This window comes from Pezoporus flaviventris, unplaced genomic scaffold, assembly GCF_033815535.1.
Source record: "Pezoporus flaviventris isolate CSIRO_AGI_PZ_B2104156 unplaced genomic scaffold, CSIRO_AGI_Pfla_v1 ptg000043l, whole genome shotgun sequence".
In the NCBI taxonomy this organism is placed as follows: domain Eukaryota; kingdom Metazoa; phylum Chordata; class Aves; order Psittaciformes; family Psittacidae; genus Pezoporus; species Pezoporus flaviventris.
In genome coordinates, this window is record NW_026892591.1 from 1,950,162 (window position 1) to 1,973,922 (window position 23,761).

Below are 23,761 nucleotides of genomic sequence, written 5' to 3' on the forward strand. Positions count from 1 at the left end.
ATTCAAAGACTCGGAAACAATGAATGGACTTGGAGTTCAGTTTGAACTTCCAGAACGGGTTTGAACTTCCAAACTTCCTGCTTTGTTCATAATGACTATTCCACGTTGATCCAAGGTAGATGTAATTGTGTATTCCAGAATCACTACACTAAAATTGAGAACCAGTAAGCTCTTTGAAACGAGTTTAAGCCAAAACGCTACCCATCTGGGCACAAACTACAGTTCAGCAGTGATGCCTTGTGACTTGAATTGCGATTTATTGCTTTTTATTCTTTTTCCACGTTTTTAAACACAATCTCTGTTTAGATGGCTGTTGTTCTAGGTCACTGCTGGGCTTCACTGGCTTCTGGATCAGCAGCTGCAGAAGAGTGTTTGGAAGGTTCAAGTTGTTAAAAGGAGGAGTTGTGAAAATGGGTGCAAATTGAATTACAACAGGATTAACATGTTCACGTGGAATTTATGAAAGCTATGGAATGATCTAGACTTTATCATTTCAGAGTGGTTGTTTTATTTTTTCTTTTTTAGAATATGCATGCCAAAAGTCTTGTCTTTTTCCAATGATTTGTAATATACATTTTATGACTGGAACCTTTTTGTACAACACACTCAAATAAATGTTTTGCATTTTATTGGCTTCCTTCTTTCAGTCAATCGATGCCAAGCCCATATTGGCTGTGAGCAGCAGGGCAGGGAGGGGCTGAGAGAGCTGGGCTGGGTCAGCCTGGAGAAGAGAAGGTTTCTTAAGGGGAGACCTGAGAGCAGCTCCAGTGCCTGAAGGGGCTGCAGGAAACCTGGAGCGGGGCTTGGGACAAGGGCCTGTAGGGACAGGCCAAGGGGAATGGCTTGAACCTGCCCGAGGGGAGACTGAGATGAGCTCTTAGGCAGAAGCTCTTCCCTGGGAGGGTGCTGAGGCACTGGCACAGGGTGCCCAGAGAAGCTGTGGCTGCCCCATCCCTGGCAGTGTTCAAGGCCAGGTTGGACACGGGCTTGGAGCAAGCTGCTCCAGTGGAAGGTGTTGGGGTTGGAGCTGGAGGAGCTTTAAGGCCCCTTCCAACCCACCCCGTTCCGTGCCCTGGGCAATGGACAGGGGCGCTGCACGGTGCAGGGATGGACAACGTGCTTCACACCGCGCTCCAGCTGGTGAAGATGAGCGCGGTTCTGGCTGGAGCGCAGCTCCTCCTCTCGCGCACCCATCCCCTCCCTCACACCCCATTTACTCCGTGGCCGCGTTGATGCCATTTTGCTTCTACCAAGTCCCTCCGCGGTCTCACACCGTGGGGTCAGCGCTGCCCGCAGCCTGTCCCGGTCCGAGCCCCGAGCGCTCCCCGTTCCCAGCACCGCGGCCCCGTTTCCACCCTCAGGACCTCACCTCCGGCACCGAAGCTTCCCCCGGAGCCGCTTCACCCGCGCCGGGCTCGGCGGAGGGAGACCGGAGCGGCCGCGGTGCAGGGCGGGAGCCGTAGTCCCTCCGCGCCGCCATTTCGGCGGCAGCGTGCGGCCCGCGCCATGGAGGGCGGCTTCGGCTCCGACTTCGGCTCCGACTTCAGCTCCGGGGCTGGCGGCGGGGGGGGGAAGCTGGACCCGGGGCTCATCATGGAGCAGGTGAAGGTGCAAATCGCCGTGGCCAACGCTCAGGAGCTCTTGCAGGTCAGGACGGGGGTTGGGGGGCTCGGTCCCGGCCCTGCTCTGTGCCGGGCACGGGGGGTGTCCCCTGGGGCCCGGGGCTTGGGGGGGGCCGGCCCTGGTGCAGTGCGAGGAGGGAGAACGCGATCGCGGTCGGTGCTGCCGGCGCCATCCGGTTGGGCTCGGCCGGGGCCATCGGTCCCTCTCCCGGTTCTCCCCCCGGCCCCGGCCCGGTTCTTATCCCGGTTCTTGTCCCGGTTCCCCCCCCCGGCCGCTCTCCCGGTTCTTCCCCCGGCCCCGTCTCTGTTCTTGTCCCGGTTCTGCCCCCGGCCTGGTTCTTCCCCCGGCCCCTGTCCCGGTTCTTGTCCCGGTTCTCACCCCGGCCCCTCTCCCAGTTCTGCCCCCGGCCCGGTTCTTCCCTTGGCCCCTGTCCCGGTTCTTGTCCCGGTTCTCCCCCCCGGCTCCTCTCCCGGTCCTTCCCCCGGCCCCTGTCCCGGTTCTTGTCCCGGTTCTCCCGCCCGGCCCCTCTCCCGGTTCTCGTCCCGGCCCCTCTCCCGGTTCTTCTCCTGGCCTGTCTCCCGGTTCTCCCCCCAGCCCCCGTTCTGCCCCCGGCCCCTCTCCCGGTTCTCCCCCTGGCCCCGTCCCGGTTCTTCTCCCGGCCTGTCTCCCGGTTCTGCCCCCGGCCCCTCACGCCGTCTCTCCGCAGCGCATGACGGACAAGTGCTTTCGGAAGTGCATCGGGAAGCCCGGCGGAGCCCTGGACAACTCGGAGCAGGTGAGCGCGATGGTGGCCGAGGTGGTGTGGGGGAAGGAAGCGGGAGCCGCGGGGCCGAGCCCCGGGGGCAGGCGCTGAGAGCCCCGTGCCCCGCAGAAGTGCATCGCCATGTGCATGGACCGGTACATGGACGCCTGGAACACGGTTTCCCGAGCCTACAACTCTCGGCTGCAGCGGGAGAGAGCCAACATGTGAGGAGCCGCAGCGCCTGCAGCAGGGAAGGACCCATGTGGGCACGGGACGAGCGGCCAGGCTGGGGGGTGCAATCCTGCTGCCTTTCCAGCACCGACCATGGCAGAGCAATAAACCCTCCCTGAGCCTTCTGCATCCACTGGCTTTTGTTAGCAACCAACCCCAGGAGCGAGGGACTTTTCCAGCCTCGAGAGCCACCGTGAGCTGCTTGGTTCCAGACTGGCCGTGGAGCAGCAGATAAATCCCTGCTGGAAGGGCTGCGAGAGGCAAGGAGCATCCTATGGACAAGGAGCACCAAGCCCTTGCCCTGGAAGCAAGCATGGACCCAGCCACGGCACGATTAACCCAGGCCCTTCCCATCAGCTGCCACGCTCGGCTCCTTCTTCCCTTGTATTTTGATAGCAGGTTGGGGGCTCACTTTTGGGCTCGCAGGCTTTGAATCAGCTCAAGCAGTGTGTTGGGGAGCGGGGGCGTTTGCAGCACAGCCTTGCCCCTACTTGTACAAGCACAGCTGGGGATGGGAAGGGTTGGGAAATCCTTGGGTTGAGTTCATTCTACAATAAAACGTGTTGTGTGGCTGTGATGGTTTTGCCTGGTTTGCCTCTGGCACAGAAGGTTCTGTCTTGGAGCCTGCCTCCTAAGTAAAGCTCTTAGGTTTCTGAGGGAGAAGTGCTTCTGCAGCAGGATGTGGGTCAGTGTGGTTGGTGGCTTCTATGAAGGGACTAAAGCGTTCTCACACAAGGTGAACCGTTGGGGGATAACTGGGTATTTGGATTAATTGAAACTGGAGTTGCCCATCCAGTGTGGATGTGCTTTCCAGCCAGGTTTGCTTAGAGGCCTTGTTACTTTTCTTCCTGGCTGCATGAGTTTCATGGTAGTGCCCGTACAGCAGTCCTGTTTCATTGATCAGAGCATCCCACGGTGTTGGAGCCATGGGTTTGAACCCATCTTGAGCTAAGCGGTGCCTGGAAGCCGGGCTGCCACCTTGCTGGTGTTCTAGCTGGGGAAGTGGTGGATTTGGGGTGGGAAAGAAGAAACCTCTTGCTCTACCTAGATGCAGAGTTTAAGTGCTAAAGATTAGGAAGGGGGTTGGGATAGAAGCTGTTGTTCAGTTTTGGTGGTTGGATCTATGAGGAGATGTAGAAGTTACATGGAGATGTAGCAGCCTTCCGGTACCTAAAGGGGGCCTAGAAGAAAGCTGGAAAGGGGCTTTGGACGTGGGCCTGTAGGGACAGGCCAAGGGGAACGGCTTGAACCTGCCAGAGGGGAGACTGAGATGAGCTCTGAGGCAGAAGACGTTTCAGTCACCCCTCCCACTAGAAAGGCCACGTTTTAATGCATGGGATATTTGGCCAGGTCTTAAGATGGACAGGCCTCCTTTATTTATAGAAAACGTCTAGATTTGTACCTTTCTATGCAAAGCACTTATCACATGCCCTGGTGACACGGTCGCTGTGGGTCACACAACCCTGGCATTTGCTTGGCCATCATCCCTCCTTTGCAGCAACAGAACAAGTGCACAGTAGCTGAGGGGTTAGTGCATCCTCTGACAATGACTCTTTGCCTTTGTCTTCTTCCCTGAGTGGTGAAACGCAGCTTCAGAGCTTGAGGTTCTGCGCAATCCAGCCCTGCACAGCCGTGACTTTGGTGTAGACCCCAGGGAAGTAGGGCCTGGCACAGCCATAGCCCCAGCTGGTGATTCCTGCTAGAAACCACTTCCCTGAGGGTTCTTTACAAGCCAGGGGCCCGCCCGCGTCGCCCTGCAGGAAGAGGAAAAGGACCTGGATCAAGCCAAGGCTGCAGCCCAGCCCTCCCCATCTGAGGCATTCCTCCTCCCCGGGACATAGGAGAGTTTGCTGTCCTGTCCCCCACCTCCCCCGGAGCCTGCTTGCAAGCTGGAGGGCTCCTCAGTGATGTGCTTGCGTGAGGTTAGGGTTTGGAACGTGGAAGAGTGTTGGGAGGCGCAAAGAAGGCCATGAAGCAGGCTCCACGGTGTGCCCGTGGTCTCCTGCTTTTCATTACCTCCGTGCCTCATTCCCTGCCCTGTCCTAGGCTGATGGCACAGGCAGAATGAGGGACCTGGGTGACTGCAAGCGCCAGTGGGGATGGATGGACAGAGAGCTGAGCTGGGGGAGGCAGGGCACGGCTCTCCTCGGGGAATGCAGCCTGGGATCGGACTTTGTGTTTGCTGTGCTCACACTCACTGAGCAGCTGTCGACGGAGCCCTGCGGGAAGCCAGCACACAGCATCCTGCTGCTGATCTGCACCGGGTAGAACTTCTTGCAGGCCTGGTCTCCAATCACGTTCACTGCTGCTTTCTGCAGGTGCTTTGCCATGAGACCTGGAGGGGGCAAGCCGAGCCCTTAGCTTGGTGCAGAGCGGGTGAGGAGGACGTGGAGATGGGGCTCTGCAGCCGTGCTTGCTTGCAAAGGGGGAGACCTAAGAGGGGAAGTGAATTGGGCCTCATCCTTCCCGGCAGAGCAAGCACTGGAAGGTCCCTTAGGCTCATTGACCAGATAGAAATGGTACCGGGGTGGTTCTTGTGCTGCAGGAGCCGCTGCGGCAGGGATGGGGAGCACTGTGGCTGGGATGCAGAAAGCTTGGGAAGGCTGCAGGAGGGCAGAGGTGTAACCAGATGGAGGAGTACCATGCACGTGGGGGGGAAATCGGGGTGACACCAAGGTTGGTAGCCCTTGGTGGGGGAGTGCTTGGGCCACTGGAGGGGGAATGGGGATGTTTGGGCTCACAGGGTGGCATGGATGTGAGGGAACCTCCTCAACCAGTACCTCCTTCCGTGGTGGAGCCCCAGCCTGTGATGAAGCATCTGGCTCCTTCGTGGAAGACGTGGGAAGTGTGCGGGAGGCAGATGGGTCTGATGGTGGTGCTGAACCCGACGGGCGCGCTCAGCTCTAGCAGGGCCACGTCGTAGTCCAGGCTGTAGACGTTGTAGAAGGGGTGCTTGTAGATACGGAATATTTTCTCCATCTTGCCATCAGCGCCATTCAGGAGGGGGGTTCCTAGAAAGGCCACCCACATTTTGGGGTCACTGTAACTGCGGAAAGACAGCAAACCTGGCTGTTAGGAGCATGGCCTCACAAGGAGGGCTGTTCCTCCACTCGTGGGGCTGGGCTGTGCTGTTCAAGGCCAGGTTGGACAGGGCTTGGAGCAAGCTGCTCTAGTGGAAGGGGTCCCTGCCCGTGGCAGGGGTTGGAGCTGCGTGAGCTTTAAGGTCCCTTCCAACCCAAACCAGTCTGTGGGTTTCCAGTTCCTTCCTCTTCACACTTAACCCACAGGGGCACATGTGCAGTAGTGCGTGCTCCCAGTGGGGCGCAGCATCGCAGCCACGGTGCTGGAGGCAAGGAACGGGGAGGGCAGCAGGGTTTATGGGGTCTTGGACTTACATATCGAAGCAGTGGGCTGCAGAGAGCAGCCACCGGTCGGCAATGAGCACAGCCCCACACTTGTGCTCCTTCCGCCGCAGCCAGAGGCTCACTTGCCAGGGCCATTCTCCTCGCGCCGCGGTGCTGCCGCCCACGATCTTGCTGAAGGCCAGAGCAGTTGTGGAGCCGCAATCTGGGGCAGAGGAAGAGGCGCTATGGCTTTAAACACCAGGCAGTGAAGGGGATAGCTGCCCTCCTTCCATTCCCCATGCCATGGGGCAGCCTCTGGGGGAGACATCCATAGGGCGCCCATGTGAGGGAAGGCTTGGCAGACATGGTGTGGTTTGGGAACTTCTACTTGGTGTCACAAGGACCAGTCCTGGGGATGACAGGGCATCTTCTGGACTGCCACACTGAGCAGAGAGGTCTTGCCAGCTTGTCCTTACTGGCTGGAAGACCTGAGGGCTGGGGAGTGGGTCTGATGGTTCTAACAGAGGGGAAGATGCCAAATTTTCTGGCATAGAATTTGATCTCTGCTCATCCATCTTCATCTCTTTATAGGCTCTGGCAGAGCAAGAAGGGGCTGGGGCAGGAACCCAGCATAAAACATGGGGCCCAAGACCCGTGTGAAGCTGGGGAGTTGCAGTGGGGAGCTGGGCAGTGTAAAATGAGGCTGAGCAGCAGGTGTGGTGCTCACCGCAGTTGCGCTCATCGAAGCCGTTGCTGCAGTCCACGATGCCATCGCATTCAGGGTTTTCTTTTCCAATACAGACCTTGCTGGAGCACTTGAAGGTGAGGCTGGTGCAAGGCACCACTGGAAGGCAATAACCCATACCCTGCTCAGTTACCCGCTGTGCTGGGGCTGGAGGTCTCGTCCCAGCATGGCAATGAATCAGGTTTACCCGGGGTTTGGGTGGGCTCGGCAGCCTCACTGGTTTCCAGCGCTGGGGAGGTTTCTTTCATGCTTGTGGTTGTCCTCATCCCCAGCGTGGTTCTGTTGTCTGGACCTGCAGATGCTGGGCTGGGCTGGTGGGTGAGAATGGCTGCAGGAGCTGAACTGGAAGGGCTGCCTGGGCCAGGACTGGGCGACGGCGAGATGGTGCCCAGGATCCAGTCCTGGAGCTTGGTGACTCTGGAGTACACCCCGGGTTTCATAGCCTGGGCGCAGCCAATGCCCCAGCTCACGATGCCAGCCAGGTAAAACGTTCCTGGGGTCACCTCACAGGCCAAGGGGCCTCCTGAATCGCCCTGGGGAAGAAGAAGCAAGGCGACGGCTGCTCAGCCTCATCTCCCCAGTACAGGTCTACGTGGGAGCTGCTGCTCAGCCGCACCGGGAGGACTTGGCTAACTCCCCTTTCTCTAGCCCTGCAGGTCTGCAGCATGGGTGCGATGGATGTGGCGTCGGTGGCTGCACGGATACAAGTGACATCGGTAGCTCCTGACAGCACCTTTCCACCCGGGCAGGATGGCCACCACCAGCTGCCACTGCCTCACAGCCACAGGGGATGTGCTGCATCCAGCCTGGCCCCGCTGCGCAGTGAGAGGTTGTTGCTCAACTTGAGGGGGCTTTATTTATTCCTCTAAAGCTCCAAGGCCGTGGGCTGGGGTCTTTGAGCTAAGGGACGTGTGGATTACACCCAAGGACATGCTGAGGCTGGGAGTTAGCCCAGCTTTCTGGACCCAGCCGTGGAAGAGTAGAGACAAATCCCAGCCTCTTACCTGGCACGAGTCTACCTTCCCCTCCAGGAAGCCAGCACAGATCATTCGGTCAGTGAGGGAGAAGTTGTAGAGGAAGTCACAGGTTTTCTGGTCTATGATGCTCACAGAGGCTCTCTGCAGGACCTCAGGATTGGTGGCTGCATGGAAACCACAGCATTAGTGAGTGGAGCGGAGGGAAGAGGGAACTCATGGAAAACAATCCCTAAGCCCATCAGCTACATCAATCCTACATCCCATCGATCCTACATCAGCTCTCAGCACTCATAGAATAGTTAGGGTTGGAAAGGACCTTAAGATCATCCAGTTCCAACCCCCCTGCCATGGCCAGGGACACCTCACACTAAACCATCTCACCCAAGGCTCTGTCCAACCTGGCCTTGAACACTGCCAGGGATGGAGCATTCACAACCTCCCTGGGCAACCCATTCCAGTGCCTCAGCACCCTAACAGGAAAGAATTTCCTCCTTATATCCAATCCAAACTTCCCCTGTTTAAGTTTGAACCCGTTACCCCTTGTCCTGTCACTACGGTCCCTAATGAAGAGTCCCTCCCCAGCATCCTGATGCTCCTGGCTTCCCAGCTTGCAGTGGCACCAGGATGCACTTTCCTACCTGTGCAAAGGATACTGCACACAGGCAGCACGTTTCTATTGTCTCGACAGCTGGTGGGCTCCTGGTTAGCTGTTGGAGGGAGAGTTGGGCCTCTTTGGTAGCTCACGTGCTAAACCCTCCTCCTACAATGGGATCTTTGCTTTTCTGACTACTTGGAGCATCTTTGCAACTGAGTGTGGGTGCTGAGGAGGGCACAGGGTCCTGGTAGAGCTACAGCAGGGCTCTGAGCCTGTGCCCCGCTCTTGTTTAACTGCTGAGAGGAGCCCAGCCTGGTCCCTGCCACGCTGCTCTCGTTTTCTTTGCTGCTGGCTCCTACATAACTATGGGTTAAGGCAGTGCTCTGTGGGCCCTTATCCTTGTGTCCCTGTTCCCCTGGCCCGGGTGGCCTCTGCACTGCCCAGGCTTGGCTGCCGATGCTGTCACTGCTCTGAAGTGGATGGGCTGGTGATGGACCCCTGCTCACCGTTCCCTTCTTGGAGGCTACCCCATCCAGAAATGACGCACTGCTGGCCAGCAGCGAAGTCCTGCGCAGCGAGCGGGAGGCACAGGGGCTGGATGTGTTTGCTGAAGACAAGAGGCCTTGCCAGCTCCAGGACAGCCACATCGAAGTCCAGCAGGAGAGGGTTGAAGAGGGGGTGCGGGATCACTCTCGAGACGTTGACTTTCACCGCGCCTCCATCTGTTCCGTTGAGCGATGTTGTCCCCACGTGGGCTTCGATCTCTTCTGCACTTGTCCTGCAAACGTGGAACTCTAAGCATGCAAACACACACACACGTGTGGGAATTCTGACACTGAAACTGCAGACAGCTCCCAATGATCAGCGTTTGAGACCTCACCTGGCAAAGCAGAGCTTGGCTCACAGAACAGCCCTGCTAAGCCAGGCCCGAAGAGCCGCTCCCGGTGCCGCACGCATTGGATGGCTCCTGAAGAGCAGGCGAACGCTCAGTATTCCCCACACACTTTGTGCCTTTTGGAATTGTATGGTCCCTGTTGTCTCCTTCCCCAAGTCCGGGCTGCTCTACTTCGTCATGCTTGTTGTGGATGCTGCCCCCACCTCATCCCTGTGCCTTGCGTTAGCCTTTTCCCAGTGTTATCCCAGTGCTGCATGAGATGTCCGGGAAGCGGGTACGTGCTGGGTTACCAGCAATGTACTGGTGCCCTCAGTTGTTCCTCTAATGATTTCCAGCATCCCCTTGCTCTCTGATTGCCACTGCCCACAGAACTTGTTCCCATGGCAATACCCACAGTATTTCTGACCTCTTGTTTGGAATGGTAAAGCTGATGGAGACCCACAGTCACCAAAAGCACTGCTTTCCTGTTATGTGCCTCACTTCACACTTGCCAGCCTTGCTTTTCCCTTGCTGCTTTATTGCCAGGCTATTTAAAGCATAAGATCATCTCGAAACACTTCATAGCTTGTCCCCCACCTTTTGTGCCTTCAGACAAGCATTATCCTCTTGCTACACCTTTCTTTGTCCAGGCTATCAATTTGGGCTCTTGCTCTGCAGGATTGAACTGACCATTTCCCCTCTATTCCATATATAACAGCCACTTTTGAAGGTTCTCTTGAGGAAACTCTTGTTCTTGTGGCACCTTTCCACCCATTAGCTGTGTAGTTCTTGCTCCCTGCCCGGGCTACTTTAACCTTTCTCTGCCTCATCCCAATCCCTTTCCCTATGGATCTCTGGCTACAACCACTCCAGTGGGTGTTCTTGGTTTGCCCCAGTGGTGGGTTTGGCTCCGTGGCCGTGGGTGGGTGAGCTGGAGCAGCAGTGCAGGGATGGGCTCTTACTCATTGAAGCAGTGAGCTGCTGAGAGCAGCCAGCGGTCCCCGATTACGGTGGCTCCACAGAAGTGCCTCGAGTCCTCCTTGAGGCTGACTTGCCAGGGCACCTCTCCTCTGGAAGCATCGGCTCCTCCGACAATCTTGATGGGTTTCGAGAACCCCGGTCGCTGCCCGCACTCTGAACACAAGGCAAAGCAATGACGTGAGTGCTCCTGGCAGGAGGCAATGAGGAAGGAGGCTTTTGGTCTCTCAAAGCAGTTGAGTCCGAGCAGGGACAGGGCAGCCCAAGCTGATCGTGGCAGTCCCTGCGGGTGGTTGTGCACAGCCATAGAGTCATGGAATCCCAGCCTGGGTTGGGTTGAAGGGACCTTAAAGCTCCTCCAGCTCCAACCCCAACACCTTCCACTGGAGCAGCTTGCTCCAAGCCCCTGTGGCCAACCTGGCCTTGAACACTGCCAGGGATGGGGCAGCCACAGCTTCTCTGGTCTCCCTGTGCCTCAGCACCCTCACAGGGAAGAGCTGAGCTCAGCAGAGGAACAATCCTGACCTTAGGAGCTGTACCTGCCCCAGGCTGGGTGCTCGTACCTTGTGCTCCCGGTGCAGTCACCGCCTTGCTGGCGGCTGGGGCTGGTGAAGAGGTGGGGATGGCTCTGCCTGGGGTGGAGTTGAGCTCTTTGGGGTTGACTGCGTTGCTGTTGGTGCTGGAGTGGGTTAAGGGGAGGGTGCGGCCGATGGACGTGGGGAACTCGGAGATAGCATCCAAGATCCAGTCTCTGAGCTTGGTGACACGGGTGTACACCCCAGGCCGCCTGGCTTCGGCGCATCCAATGCCCCAGCTCACGATTCCCGCCAGGAAGAACTTGCCAGATGGTTCTTGGCAAACCAGGGGCCCACCAGAGTCACCCTGCAAGAGGAGCCAGAGGGTGAGCTCTTCCTGGGGATGCTCGGTACCCCTGCGCGCCCCAGCTCACCTCTGCTTATTCCCTCCAACCCACCGGTGCTGAAGCATCACCTGTGCTGGCCTTTGGCTATCAAGCCTTGAGCCCTCGAGATGCCACAACACAAGGATAAAACCTAGGGTAACCACTTCTGGCAGATCCTGCTCCTTGAAGTGCTACTTGGTGCGTACTGGGAGGGAAAAGACTCTTGTGGGGTCTCTGGCTTCCCCGGGCAAAGCATACCTGGCAGGAGTCTATCTTGCCCTCCAGGTAGCCAGCACACAGCATCCTGTCGGTGAGGGCATGGCTGTAGAGGCTGGAGCACAGTGTCTGGTCCAGCAGCTCCACCGTTGCTTTCTGCAGGTGTTCAGGCTTCACCACTACAGGAGAAGGATGCGACCATGAGCTCAGGGCAGGGAGACCCTGTCCCAGCCCAGCACCATGGCCCCGAATCCCCTTCCCTGGTGCCTCTTGCCCTGCTCCCACCCCGCTTTGCTCACAGAAATCCTCCTTGAGGTAGCCCCAGCCAGAGATCAGGCACTTCTTGCTGGTGGGGAAGCGGTGCCCGGCATCGGGCAGGCACACGGGCTGGATGTACTTGGTGAAGCTCACGGGTCTCTTCAGCTCCAGCACGGCCACGTCGTAGTCGGCCGTGTCCGTGTTGTAGGAGGGGTGCGGGATGATCCGTGCGATGCCCATCTTCACCGCGCCGCCGTCCGAGCCTCTGAGCGACGTGGTCCCCGTGTAAGCTGCCCACATGGCTGGGTCCTGAAACCTGCCAGAGGGGGACAGCCAGGGCCACTGAGCCTGCCCCGCTGGGACAGCGGCTCCCCACGGGGGACGGAAACGGGGGTGCAGCAGGAGCTGGGGGCCAGCAGCAGCTTTGGGGGTGCTGGAGCTTACTCAGTGAAGCAGTGGGCAGCGGACACCAGCCACTTCTCCGTGAGGATGGCGGCGCCGCAGAAGTGCTCGTTGTTCTCTCGCAGGCTCACTTGCCAAGGGAACTCCCCTCTGGATGCCGCCGAGCCCCCCACTATCCTGCCGGGGGTCTGCATGGCCGGGCGGCGCCCGCAGTCTGCAAGGGACGGGGAGAGCCCGGGCCTTGGGATGCTGCGCCCGGCAAAGCGCCCTCAGGACGAAGGGGGAAAACAGCTTCACCCCTTCCACTGGAGCAGCTCGCTCCAAGCCCCTGTGTCCAACCTGGCCTTGAACACTGCCAGGGATGGGGCAGCCACAGCTTCTCTGGGCACCCTGTGCCAGCGCCTCAGCACCCTCCCAGGGAAGAGCTTCTGCCTAAGAGCTCAGCTCAGTCTCCCCTCTGGCAGGTTCAAGCCATTCCCCTTGGCCTGTCCCTACAGGCCCTTGGCCAAAGCCCCTCTCCAGGTTTCCTGCAGCCCCTTCAGGCACTGGAGCTGCTCTGAGGGCTCCCCTTCAGGAGCCTTCTCTTCTCCAGGCTGCACAGGATGGGGCACAAACCCCGGCTGTACCCGCAGCCAGGCAGCAGGAGCAGGCGGGAGCTGCGGCTGCGGAGCTCAACCAAGGCAACGGCTCCTGCTGCTGGCTCTTACCTGATCTCAGTCCGGGTCTGCGGGGAGAAACCTCACTGGGACCTGTGACAACATGGAAGGAACGGGGCTGAGCGAGGGATGGGGCTGAGGGAGGGATGGGGCTGAGGGAGGGATGGGGCTGAGGGAGGGATGGGGCTGAGGGAGGGATGGGGCTGAGGGAGGGATGGGGCTGAGGGAGGGTATCCCAGGAGCTCTGTGCTCTCAAGGACTCCGCTGCTCCCAGGCTTTGCTTCATCTCCTCCTGCCTGGCAATGGCTTCCCCTGCCCCACCGCCAGCGCTGAGCCCCTGGCCCCGTTCCCTTCCCCAGCTCCCTGCAGCCCTCAAGGCTCTGGGATGACCCCAGGTTTGGGGAGAGCTTCCCAAGGAGCAGGCTCCAAAGCTGACCCCGGGCAGGGACGATGCCTAAAGCAGGGCACTACCCCTGCCCCGTCCACGTGGGCTGCACAAGGGTCCCAGGTGGGGCATCCGCTCCCTCGTTGTGGGGAGCACAGAGGAGCCCCCTGTTTTCCAGGGTTAAACCCGCTGGAGCTGCAGTCCTGTGGCCATGTAAACTCCGCGCACCGAAGGGAAGGAGTTTCCATTCAGGTGGCTCCAGAGAACAACTCAAATATGAGAAGCATCCACCTGAGCAGGAATGCTTGCTGCAGCTCCGAGGGCTGCCCACGCCTGGTACAGACCAGCCAGCAATCAGCCTCCTGCAGCTCCAGCTTTTATCCCTCGGGCTCTTTCCGGGCGCCAAAGCAAAGCCAAAGCAGCTGCAATTTGTGCTGCAGGCACCCAAAGCTGCTCTTGCAGGACCAGATTCGTGTTGGAAGGGGACCTAGGGACTGCCCACAGCTACCGAGACCCAGGCTTGATTCTGGTGCTGTGCTGTGAGGCTGGGGGCTCCTGGGGGACAGGCAGAGCATCTTCTGTGGGACTGCTTGGGTGCCTCCATCTCTAACAGTGCTGCTGGGCAGCAGCCTCAGCCTCAGCTGCGCATCCAGGGCTGAAGCCCCGAGTGCCTGAGCCGTGGTTGTGCCCTCGGGGCTGGCGCCTTGCTCTGCCCCTACCTGTGAGAGAAGCCGAGAAGATGGTCCCGTAGGCATCCAGGGAGAGCCCCTGCTTGTGCAGGGCCGCCGCCAGCCCCCGCCGCAGGGCTTCCTCCTCCACCGTGGAGCTCAGGGGATGCGAATCCTGGGGAGCGAAGCGGAGGCGGAATCGGACGATCACGGACGAGGAGTTCCCGTTCCTGCGGGGAGAATCAACGGGGACGTTGGCTCCGGGGCCAGGACAAGGGGCAGGGAACCCGGGGGGGAGTAAAACTGGTTCTGAGTAAGTCAAGGTGCGAGCTTCCCCGGGTTGGAGCGGTCCCTTGCCGTGTTCCCTATGGCCCAAAGCTCAGCTTTGGTTGGACAAAGCTGTTTCCCTCTGCCTCTCTGACTGCCTTTCCCATTGCTGGGAGCCTGGAAAACCCAGCCTTGCCCAAGAAGCCGCTTAAACCTGCGCTGGGTTTGGACAAGGATGCGGATGCGAGCTCACCTTTGGGGTGGACAAGGAGCTGCCGGCCTGCAGGGAGCTGCCCCCACTCACCTGTAGCCCAGAATGGTGCAACCGGTGCACATCCAGTCCAAGCGGGACTCCTGGAAACTGGACAGGAACTGCAAAGCAAAGAGCGATGCGCCCGTAGTCACCGGGCACAGGAGCCCTGGATGGTGCCCAGAGGGGTCCAGGCAGCCCAAGCGGTGCCCATGCGGAGCCCTTTTCCCAAGGCTGGGAAGCTGGGTCCTGGGGAGCCAGACCCGTCCTTCCCAAGCCGCAGGAACTCACCAGCCTCTCTAGGGCAGGCGTCAGCACCCGGTAGTATTCCGAGCTCTCCGTCTGCAGGCTGCTGTTGAAGGCGATGCCGCCCAGCTCCACCGTGTGCTCGAAGCTGGTCTCTCCCGCAGGATGCCAGGCTAAGGGGATGGAAGAGGGCTCGTAAGGTGCAAAGCACCCGTGGGGCTGTGGGGCCACGGTGAGACCCGGCTTTCCTCGCCGCCTGCTTCGCAGCAGGGCTCTCATCGTGTCCTCCACTTCGAGGAGCTTGAGTGTCCCTGACCCCCGCTGCCTGCTTTGGGGGTGCCCCACGGCTGCGCTGGGCTCCCCTGCAATAGAAGAACCTGGCAAAGAGCTCCTTGGAGCTTGAAAATGGTGGATTCTGTTCAAGCCTGGGACAAAAGTTTGTGCCCCATCGCTGGCGGTGCTCAAGGCCAGGTTGGACACAGGGGCTGGGAGCAAGCTGCTCCAGTGGAAGGGGTCCCTGCCCGTGCTTGGAACTGGATGAGCTTTAAGGTCCCTTCCAACCATTCCATGATTCTCTGATTCTACAAAAGGTTCCTCCAGGGAGGCGCAGGGACGGGAAATGTGGCAGTCACCGGGGCAGATTAGAGGATAGAACCATGGAATGATTTAGCTTGGGTAAGACCTTTAAGGTCTTAACGCAACCCAGCACTGCCAAGTCCACCACTACCCCACGTCCCCAAGCACCACGTCTTTAAATACACATGGGAAGTGGTGTCGAACTAAAGCCTGGGTAGGCAAAGTCCACATCCTCACCCCCGGAGTCATCCTGGCATAGAAGGAGTTCAGGTCAGTGAAGCAGGAGGGGAATAGAACAGAGGTGTCACGCAGCACTGAGGATAAAGTGCCGTCTGTGGGGAGCTGACTGCATTTTGGCCTCAGCAGAAGGCGTTGGGGCTCTGTGCTGGGAGGGCTGAGCTGTGCAGCCCGTTGGGGTTTTGGAGCCTAGAAGCTGGAAGAACGAATGGGGCTGCACACTCACCCAGCAGGATCCCCAGGTACAGGGCTGTGACGCTGCCCACCACGGCAGCAGCAATGGCTCCCTTCCAGCAGCTGGCCCTCAGTCCCCTCCTCTGGGCTCCCAGCTCCGGCTTCACCTGGTCCATGCTCTCTGAGCAGCTCTACAAGTGGCCCCTGTGATCAAAAAGAGAAGCAAAAGGACAAGGGGTAACGGGTTCAAACTGAAACAGGGGAAGTTTGGATCAGATCTAAGGAGGAAATTCTTTCCTGTGAGGGTGCTGAGGCACTGGAATGGGTTGCCCAGGGAGGTTGTGAATGCTCCATCCCTGGCAGTGTTCAAGGCCAGGTTGGATGAAGCCTTGGGTGAGATGGTTTAGTGTGAGGTGTCCCTGGCCATGGCAGGGGGGTTGGAACTGGATGATCTTAAGGTCCTTTCCAACCCAAACCATTCTATGGTTCTATGATTCTAAGTCCAGGATGAAACGTGACAGCCGTGGTCACCCCAGGAGCTCCAACCAGTGCATTAGCACAAAAGGTCAAAGGATGGACACACACTGCATCCCTTCTGGGATGTGAATACATCACCCGTGGTGGTCCACCTCTGAGCACGGCCACGTACACTGTGAGTGCAAACCAGCCTGATGCCTCCATCCCCGTGCTTTGCACAGGCACTTTTGGTGGCACAAGCTCTGGGTGAGTGCTGAACAAGGGTCCTGGCATCACTGGGCTCCAGCCAGGCCTCAAATGACATGACTGGGCTGCAGTCACATCCTTGAACATGAAACTGCAGTCTGGATAGAGAGCTGTGGGGGCAGACCTGTCTGGACTAGGGCCAGTAAATGTACCAAAGGCAACTGGGATGGAAAACCTCTAGAATCCTTGTCTGCTTCTACTGGATCATTCCAACTTGGCTACTGAAATCCTGGCCCTAGGCTGCCTATATTCCCATGGTATAACATCCTGTACACACAGTGCTTAGCTCTGCTGCCAGTGCATAGTTGTATGGAGCAATCAACGTTGCTTGACTTACAGCTCTGCTGCTGTTGTGGTGAGCAGCTCCTCCTCCCCCGTGGTCAGCACTGGTGCTCCCAGTATCTTGCTCCAAGTGGTACAAACAACCTGCAGAGGAATCAAAGTCCCTTCACGTGACCTTTCCTGCTTCCTGAGATCAGCTCAATGGCCTCTGCTATACTTGGTTCACTGTGTCAGTGCTTTTCATGTACTGATGGGATCCAGGAGTCCTTGGGATCCCAAAAGTGCCCAAAATAGGGCACTTCTCTTGGCTTTCCGTCTGCACTCTTGTAGCAACGTGAGCCTGTGGTAGGCCTTCTTTTGCGTGTCATCAACTGGCTATCGATAGCAATGAAGGAGCCTGGGCTATCCTGTATCCACAGTCAGTCCATCACGTTCATGTCATGTTAGTCACTCAGCTTCTCCTTCCTCAGTCCCAAGCTCTGTCCTGCTGCTGGACATCTCATCCCATCCCATCTCATCTGCACTGCCCACTTGAGAAGATGCTGAGGTGTTGGGCTGCAGCAGCCGATGTGATGCTGTCAACCAGGCTGTCCCCAGCAAACCGGGAAGCCGCGGAGGAGCAACCTTTTCTCATGTAAATGCATCAAGCCTTGAAAGAGAAAGAGGGAGGAAAAGAACCCAGGCCGCAGGAAGCAGCAGAGCTCTTTCGGGAGAGCTTTTCAGTGGCTTCCAAGAGGCGTCAGCAGCTCTTTAAACTGAAGCTTCTAGATAAGAGATGTGAAAAGGTCACTTCTTTGTGAGCAGCAGACAGGAGGAAGGGGGGGAGGAAGGGACAGGCTGCCCAAGATGCCTCTTTTTGTGCTAACAGATCTCCAAACACTCTTTTCCTGGCACTTGGGCTTTCCCTAACAGCATCTCCGTTTGGCCGTTCAGCTCTGCCCAAGAGCAGATGGGCAGGAAACATCCTTCTCCCGTGGTCCTTGAGACCCCAATACCTGCAGCTGAGTGACCCCTCCTCCAGGCTTCCAAGGGGGTTTGGGGTCACTCTTGCAGGATGGAAGCTCAAAACTCTCATCCAGATGTGCTGACCGGTGGAACCGTGGCCTTCCTACCTATGGGCTTTCAAGGTGGAACGACCACATCTGAGGATGAATTAAGGTCACAGATGCAACGGGCCAAGGCTGGCTGTTATTTTGACAGTGCAAGTTAGATTGAACTCGGCTTGGCTGCATATAAAAAGCCATATTACAATAAAAGGTACTTGGGAGCCTGGAAAGAATGCTGTATTATTGATTGCACTGATATTTAACTGGAAAAAACAGCACATTTAGAGACACAGAAGCCTCCTGCTTCCCCAAACGATCCAAACCTGTCTTCTTTGCTCCCCCTTTTAGCATCCAAAGAGTTCATTTTCCTTCTGTGTGAGTGGGGTTAGAAAAGACACCAACAGAAAACCCACCTTGCAAGAGCAAAATAGAGACTGGAGCTTTTCCAGTGACAGAAGACAAGGGCCCTCTCTAAATCCATCCTGGAGATGGGATTCCAGGAGCTACGTTGAGGAACGTCACTGCATGAAACCGCATGGGTGAAAAGGGGATTTAGCTGCTGGGGGCAGGCATTGAGAGGGGAGCAGGAGTTTCCAGTGGGGAATTTTGACAAGAAAAAGCACATATGTGTATTTCTGCCCGATTATCAATTGTGAGTGGCTATAAAATGTGGTGGCCCTGACACTGGGGACACCAGCAGCCTAACAGAATCCTTCCACTCCTGTCTCGGTGGGGTTTCTTCTCAGTGCTCCTCTTTAGCAGGGGAGGCAATGGAAAACGTCAACTGTCCCATGAGAATCACCATCTCCAGCGGTCCCTCTGCTCTTCTGCTTCTTGGCAGCCCAGGGTTCGTGTTCACCACAGGAGTCTGGGTTTGGCTCCAGGGCAGCCTGGGGCTGTTCCATAGGATTGCCTTGGAAGCTCTGTGCTCGTTCTCAACTGGTGCAGACAGGGACATCACAAACACCCGTTTACCCTCCTTCTCAGTAGCCAAACTGTCACTAACAGCTGCTCCTCTCATCAAGGAGCACAAGAAAGTAGCACTTGTGTCGTGCGTGCACTCATGGAGCAGGTCAGGAGCACATCGTGGGCAGGAGCAATGCGGGACAAGGATCCAGCCTCTTCTCTTGCACTACTTGGGGTTTCTCTTTCTTTGCCTCTGTTGTGCCCTTCCCTTCACATTTTCCCCTCCTGAGGCCTTTCCTCCCACCGTCCCAGTCCTCTCCAGCTCCTCCTGCTCTGTGTCCCTTCAGAACAGGGATGCTCACACCCATCTCATGCTGCTTCGCCCAGCTCCCTTCTGCTCTTGTCCAGCTTCTGTCCCTGCTCTGCCAGCCCCTAGCAGCAGCCTCCCAGCACAAGGCCACGAACCAAGCCCCTTTGGTGAGCAAAGGCACAGAGACAGAAGCAGAGGAAGGAAACGGTGGTACCCATGTCCCAAAACTCAGCTTCACTGATGTACAGCGAAAGGGAGCAAACCCTCCTATGGCGGAGTTCAGGCTGCTCCGGAGCCTTTGTGCTGCGTTTCTCCATTCTAGCATTATGGGGTGGTTTTCTCCAGTGCTATGGCTATAAAGGGCATCCGAAACGCTGCATGTGGATAACCAAGAGTCAGGAGGACATTGGCTTGATCCCACAGTAAGATGCTGCTGTGGCAGGGTTTGCGTTGCTCAGCACAGTGACTGCTGAGCCTTCAGACACCAGGGCTGTAAAACTGGTCTCGTGGTCTAAGGTCCTGCCTGGAAGTCCCCCCCCAGACAGAGCCCTTGCAAAACGGTGCCGTTGGTATGGGAAATATGTGACCTGCTTGGGGCAAGGACGATCAGCAGCAGATCAGGCAGCAAAGAGCATCTGGTCAAAGGTGGGTGAAGGACTTCATCAGCGAGATAAGAGCGGAGGGGCTGAGCAGGAGGGGCTGAGCAGGAGCGGAATCGCGCTGCTCCACGAGGGTAAAGCCCGGGATGAAAGAGGAGCCTCACTTGGTGCATTCCCCATTCCAAACCCCATCCGTGCCACCAAAGCGTGAGCTTGGGCACAACAGAGGCGGTCACTTGTGGCAAGTGAAAGCAGAAGCAGGACCAGAGGAGATGAAGAGATGCTGTGTGCAGTTTGCTGGCACAGCCGGGGAGTGAGGACAAAGAAGCCCAAACCCCTCATTTAAAATGAGGGCAAACCTTGTGATGTTCCAGTTACCCCCTGGGGGTGCAAAGAGGCGTCAGAGTGGAGAGACCAAACCCCTGTGCAGCCGGCCAGTAGGACACAAGAGGAGAGGCCAGAGCTGCTCAGCATCACACCAGCTGGACCAGATGGTGCTTCCATAGGCATCCACATCACCAGTGCGACACAGACAAGCCAGGTTTGGCTAAGGCGGCCTTTTTGTTCCATGTGGCACGAGCATCTCCTGCCACCCAGCTGGTTCCTGGAGCCACCCAACACCCTTTTGCTTTAACCCATTTCCAGCTCCTGGAACAGGAGGTGCAGAGCGGTGCATGCCCCCCATCTCTGGAGGTTACTGCTCAGTGGGGTTGTGCTGCATTTCAAAGGCTGTGACCTCCTTCCAAGCAGAAAGAAACCCTCTCACCTAAGAGGCTGCAGAGCCCGGGCTGGGGACACCTCTTCTCTATTGAGCAAAGGCCCCCCAGCACTGTAAGCCTGTTCTGGGTGCAGTGATGACCTGAGTGGGTGCCTGCTCGCTGGCCTCCCTCTTTGGAGGTGCAGCGGGTTCAGCTCTAGCCCTGCTCACACCAGGCCCATGGCACTGTGCGGGCCTTGTTTATTGTCCCTCTTGGACTTCCAGTGTCTCTCGATTTACAAGTAAGAAGATCCCCTCCCTGCCTGCCAGCTCTGCCCTCGCAGCTGGGACATGATAGGCGGCCGAGCTCCCCTCTGCTTCCATTCGCACCGGCAGCACAAGCTCAGCATCATTTCCACCTTGGAGACGCTCAGCCCCAGGCTCTCCCTTTGGTAACAGGGAACCAGGCAGATTTGTACCTGCAATTGCTTTCTAAAGCCGTGGATCACTAAAATCAGCAAAATAAAAGCTGCCTTTCCCCCCCCCCCCCAAGCCATGCTGGCCCAAAAGCTCTGTACAGATGATAGTAAATACAGAATACACATGGGGAGTATCCTGTGAGCAAGGAAGCGCCACTTCTGTCCAGTTACTTTTCACAACAGAAGCACTTTATCATTTGATCCTTTCCAGCTCACGAATGGCCAAGAAAAACTCACATCCTTAACTCCTGGCATCTCCTTTACAGATAACCACCCTTCTCCCTTGGACACTGCATCTGGCCCAGTGCAAAGGCTGTTGGAGACGTGTAGGTCCTGATGGAGCTGGTGGAGGCACCGAGACCGGGGGTTCTTGGAAGAACAGGGGCTGCAGTAGATGCCTTTGTCTTGCAGATAACCGCGCTCCTTCTGACCAGCATCCACACATCAGAAGCAATGTGTGGAGTACCCAGCTTCAGCCGCTGTTACAGCTTGACAGGCATTGATGTGCATGGGCACAAACCCCCTCCATGCTGCCCTGAAAGCAGCCGCCTGCAACGCCTGCTCCCTCAAAGGAGGGGTCACAGGGAGAAACCAGGCAGTGATACAAGATCTCAGCCACGCAGGGGACTGCCAGCCCCTGAGCCACTGATTTCAGAGGGAAACGCAGAAGGAAACCCTGCAGGTCCCTATGTGGGGTAGCACCGTCTGCTGAAGGCAGCTGCTGTGCCCGTGTCCCCAAGCACGGGCTGCAGAACGCTGCGCACACGATGCTCCAACCCTGCTCTGCGCTGCTTGTTCCCTTCACCCACGGGGTCCTCCTTCCAGCAGGATACAGGGCAATATGCCTGAGCTCCATAGGGCAGCCTCGTGGCTGGAAGACATGGCATTGCTCAAGGGCAGGTTGGACAGGGCTTGGAGCAAGCTGCTCCAGTGGAAGGTGTCCGGGCCGTTGTAGGGACTTGAAACTAGATTGTCCCATCCTGGGAACGCTCAAGGCCAGGCTGGATGTGGTTCTGAGCAACCTCATCCAGTTGAAGTTGACCTTTGAAGGTCCTTTCCTTCCACCACAAACTATTCTATGGGTTCCCTAATCTTTTAGGTCCCTTCCAGCCCAAACCAGTCTGTGATTCTGATTCTCTGGTTTAGCCGTGAGTGACTAAAGAAGGAAGCGCCGAAGTTATTTGTGCCTCTTAGCTTAAATAAAAGGGTTGATGCAATTAAACCTATTAAACCCTATTAGCAATAAATTCAGACAGAAGCCGCTTCCTTGGACTTAGAGCCAACAGAGCAAGAGGAATTTCCCCAAGCAGGATAGGGCGGGGGGGGGGGGGAATATTCAAGTGGGGAGGAGCAATTCCAAATTGGCGCTGGCCTGGAAATGTCCAAGTGCGGGAGCAGGGATGGGGATGGGACAGGACAGGAGGGATGCGGCTCTGCCTGCGCTGCCCGCAATCCGCGCTGGACCAGGGGGCGAGAAGCACCCCGGGATGGGGGCAATGGCCGGGATGGGGGCAATGGCCGGGATGGGGGCAGGTTTCACGCTTTCTCTTCCCCCCCTTGCCCAGAGCCCGGCCGCTCGAAGGAACCCGAAGGGGCTGTGAGGAGGGAGCAGGAACTCACCCGCTTCGCTCTTCCCGCTGCCACCAAGGTGCTCCTTCCCTGGAAACCTCCCCCGGAGCGGCGCCTCCCGGCTCCCTCCCCCGGTGACCAGAGACGAGGGTGGGAGGCACACGGGGATTTTGCATACGGAGCTTAAAGGCGCAGCAGGAGCCCTGAGGAGCTCGCCTGTTGCCTCGCTGGGTTTCGGGATGCCCCCGCTCCTGCTCCTCCCAAGCCTGCGGCGGGGTCTGCAGCTCCCGTTCACTTGGGCGGCGAAACCGCCGCCGGTGGTTCCCGTCAGCAGCACTGAACGTACCCGGCCCCAGGGTCAGCCCCAACGGGGTAAAACCGGTGAAGGGGGGCACGTCAAAACCCCCCCTCACTGCCTCAGGCACATCGACAGCACTCCCAGCCCACGCTCTGTTGATCACGTTGGGTTGGAAGGGACCTTAAAGCTCACCCGGCTCCCAACACCTTCCACTAGAGCAGCTTGCTCCAAGCCCCATCCAACCTGCCTTTAATCACTGGCAATCAAAATCAAGGGGCAGCTGCGGCCACCCTGGCCATTGCGGGTTTGCTCTACACACCATTACAGCATCCAGACACAACAAACACTGCGCTAAAGCAATGTCATCCCCGAAATTCCACAGAACAAGCGGGGAAACGTAGTGATGCACCAGAAGGTACATGCGTGGATCAGGCTGGTCCGGGAGCTCTCCATCATCTGCCCAGGTGAGACCATGAAATGATTTGAGACAATGACTTAACTTGAAAGCAGGAGCTGACTGAAGAGCTTCCCAAGAAAGCATGTGAGGAATTGGTGCAGGAATTTCAGTGTGCCCTGAAGGCAAGCTTCAGGCATCACCTCTGCGATTCCCGTGCTTAATGGAGCCATCGGGATGGACGGCATCCTCCTTCCACAGACTCCTCAAGGGGCTTCTTGCTGCAAGGCTGAGGAATTCGTACAGGGATGAGATGCTTGGAAGCAGTGGACACGAAGTGCTGCTGCACATGCAGAAGTGGTCACGCAGGACACATCTTCAGTGAGCACATCAGACTGGAGGTGCTTTCAGAGTCACTAAGGGATGCATCATGCACGCGTGGTACAACCATGGGCCAAGTTCCTCAGAAGGGCAGTGTCCTGGGTTCAGCAGTAGCAGTCATTTTTCTCCTCCTTGGTAGCTGGTGCAGTGCAGTCTGGATCAGTTCATGGCAAATGGGAGGGCTGCGTTTCCACCCCTGGGGCAGTTGGTTTAGGGTCTCACCCGACCCAGATGATGCCATGCTCCCGTTTGAGCAGTTCAATTCCCCATTGGAGCATTACTCTGTGCCAAACCCAATAATTTAGGCTTTATCTGTGTTTGGTTTTCAAACAACTGCTCTGCCCGTGTCTACACACTGGATACACACAGCTTGTTCATCGGGCTAATTCTGTCCTAGCATACCGGTCTATGTTTAAAGCTGGAATGCTAGCTGCTGTTTTAACCACGAGAGGATGAGGTTTGGAGTAACTTAGGATGAGCTTTGTGGCCAGGCTGTATCTTCCCATTTAGTACCCTTTATTTAACACAAAACCAGTTTTTCTGGTTTGGAACCCTCTTTGTGTGAATGGCAGGCGCTGTCTCTTGGTTCCGCAGCCGCAGCCCCCACAGAAAGGCTGTCCTGCTGGAGTCTTTCTTGGCTTGAAAGCCAGCTCACACAAGCAACTCCTCCATTTCTGTCTTCCCATCTCACTGCTGTACCTCAAAGCGAAAGGCAGGACGCAGCGAAACCCA

The 23,761-nt window shown here is 57.4% G+C and overlaps 2 protein-coding genes across 2 annotated transcripts; one reads left to right on the forward strand and one right to left on the reverse strand.

Moving 5' to 3' along the window:
- Positions 1 to 1,445: 1,445 nt before the first annotated feature.
- On the forward strand, positions 1,446 to 3,173 carry TIMM13 (translocase of inner mitochondrial membrane 13). The gene is made up of 3 exons (XM_061466654.1): positions 1,446 to 1,647; positions 2,330 to 2,398; positions 2,495 to 3,173. The coding sequence occupies exons 1-3, from the start codon at positions 1,507 to 1,509 to the stop codon at positions 2,591 to 2,593; spliced, it is 309 nt and encodes a 102-aa protein (XP_061322638.1). The 5' UTR covers positions 1,446 to 1,506; the 3' UTR covers positions 2,594 to 3,173.
- A 663-nt stretch (positions 3,174 to 3,836) lies between these two features.
- TMPRSS9 (transmembrane serine protease 9) lies at positions 3,837 to 22,158 on the reverse strand. The gene is made up of 19 exons (XM_061466848.1): positions 22,008 to 22,158; positions 15,398 to 15,549; positions 14,404 to 14,531; positions 14,167 to 14,234; positions 13,647 to 13,825; positions 12,594 to 12,635; positions 11,929 to 12,100; positions 11,526 to 11,800; positions 11,269 to 11,405; positions 10,673 to 10,991; positions 10,094 to 10,265; positions 8,764 to 9,035; positions 7,690 to 7,826; positions 6,873 to 7,218; positions 6,668 to 6,784; positions 5,992 to 6,163; positions 5,377 to 5,642; positions 4,795 to 4,931; positions 3,837 to 4,350 (listed from the first exon to the last, which is right to left on the reverse strand). Exons 2-19 carry the CDS (start codon positions 15,519 to 15,521, stop codon positions 4,189 to 4,191), a joined length of 3,225 nt encoding a protein of 1,074 aa, XP_061322832.1. The 5' UTR covers positions 15,522 to 15,549; positions 22,008 to 22,158; the 3' UTR covers positions 3,837 to 4,188.
- Positions 22,159 to 23,761: the final 1,603 nt, after the last annotated feature.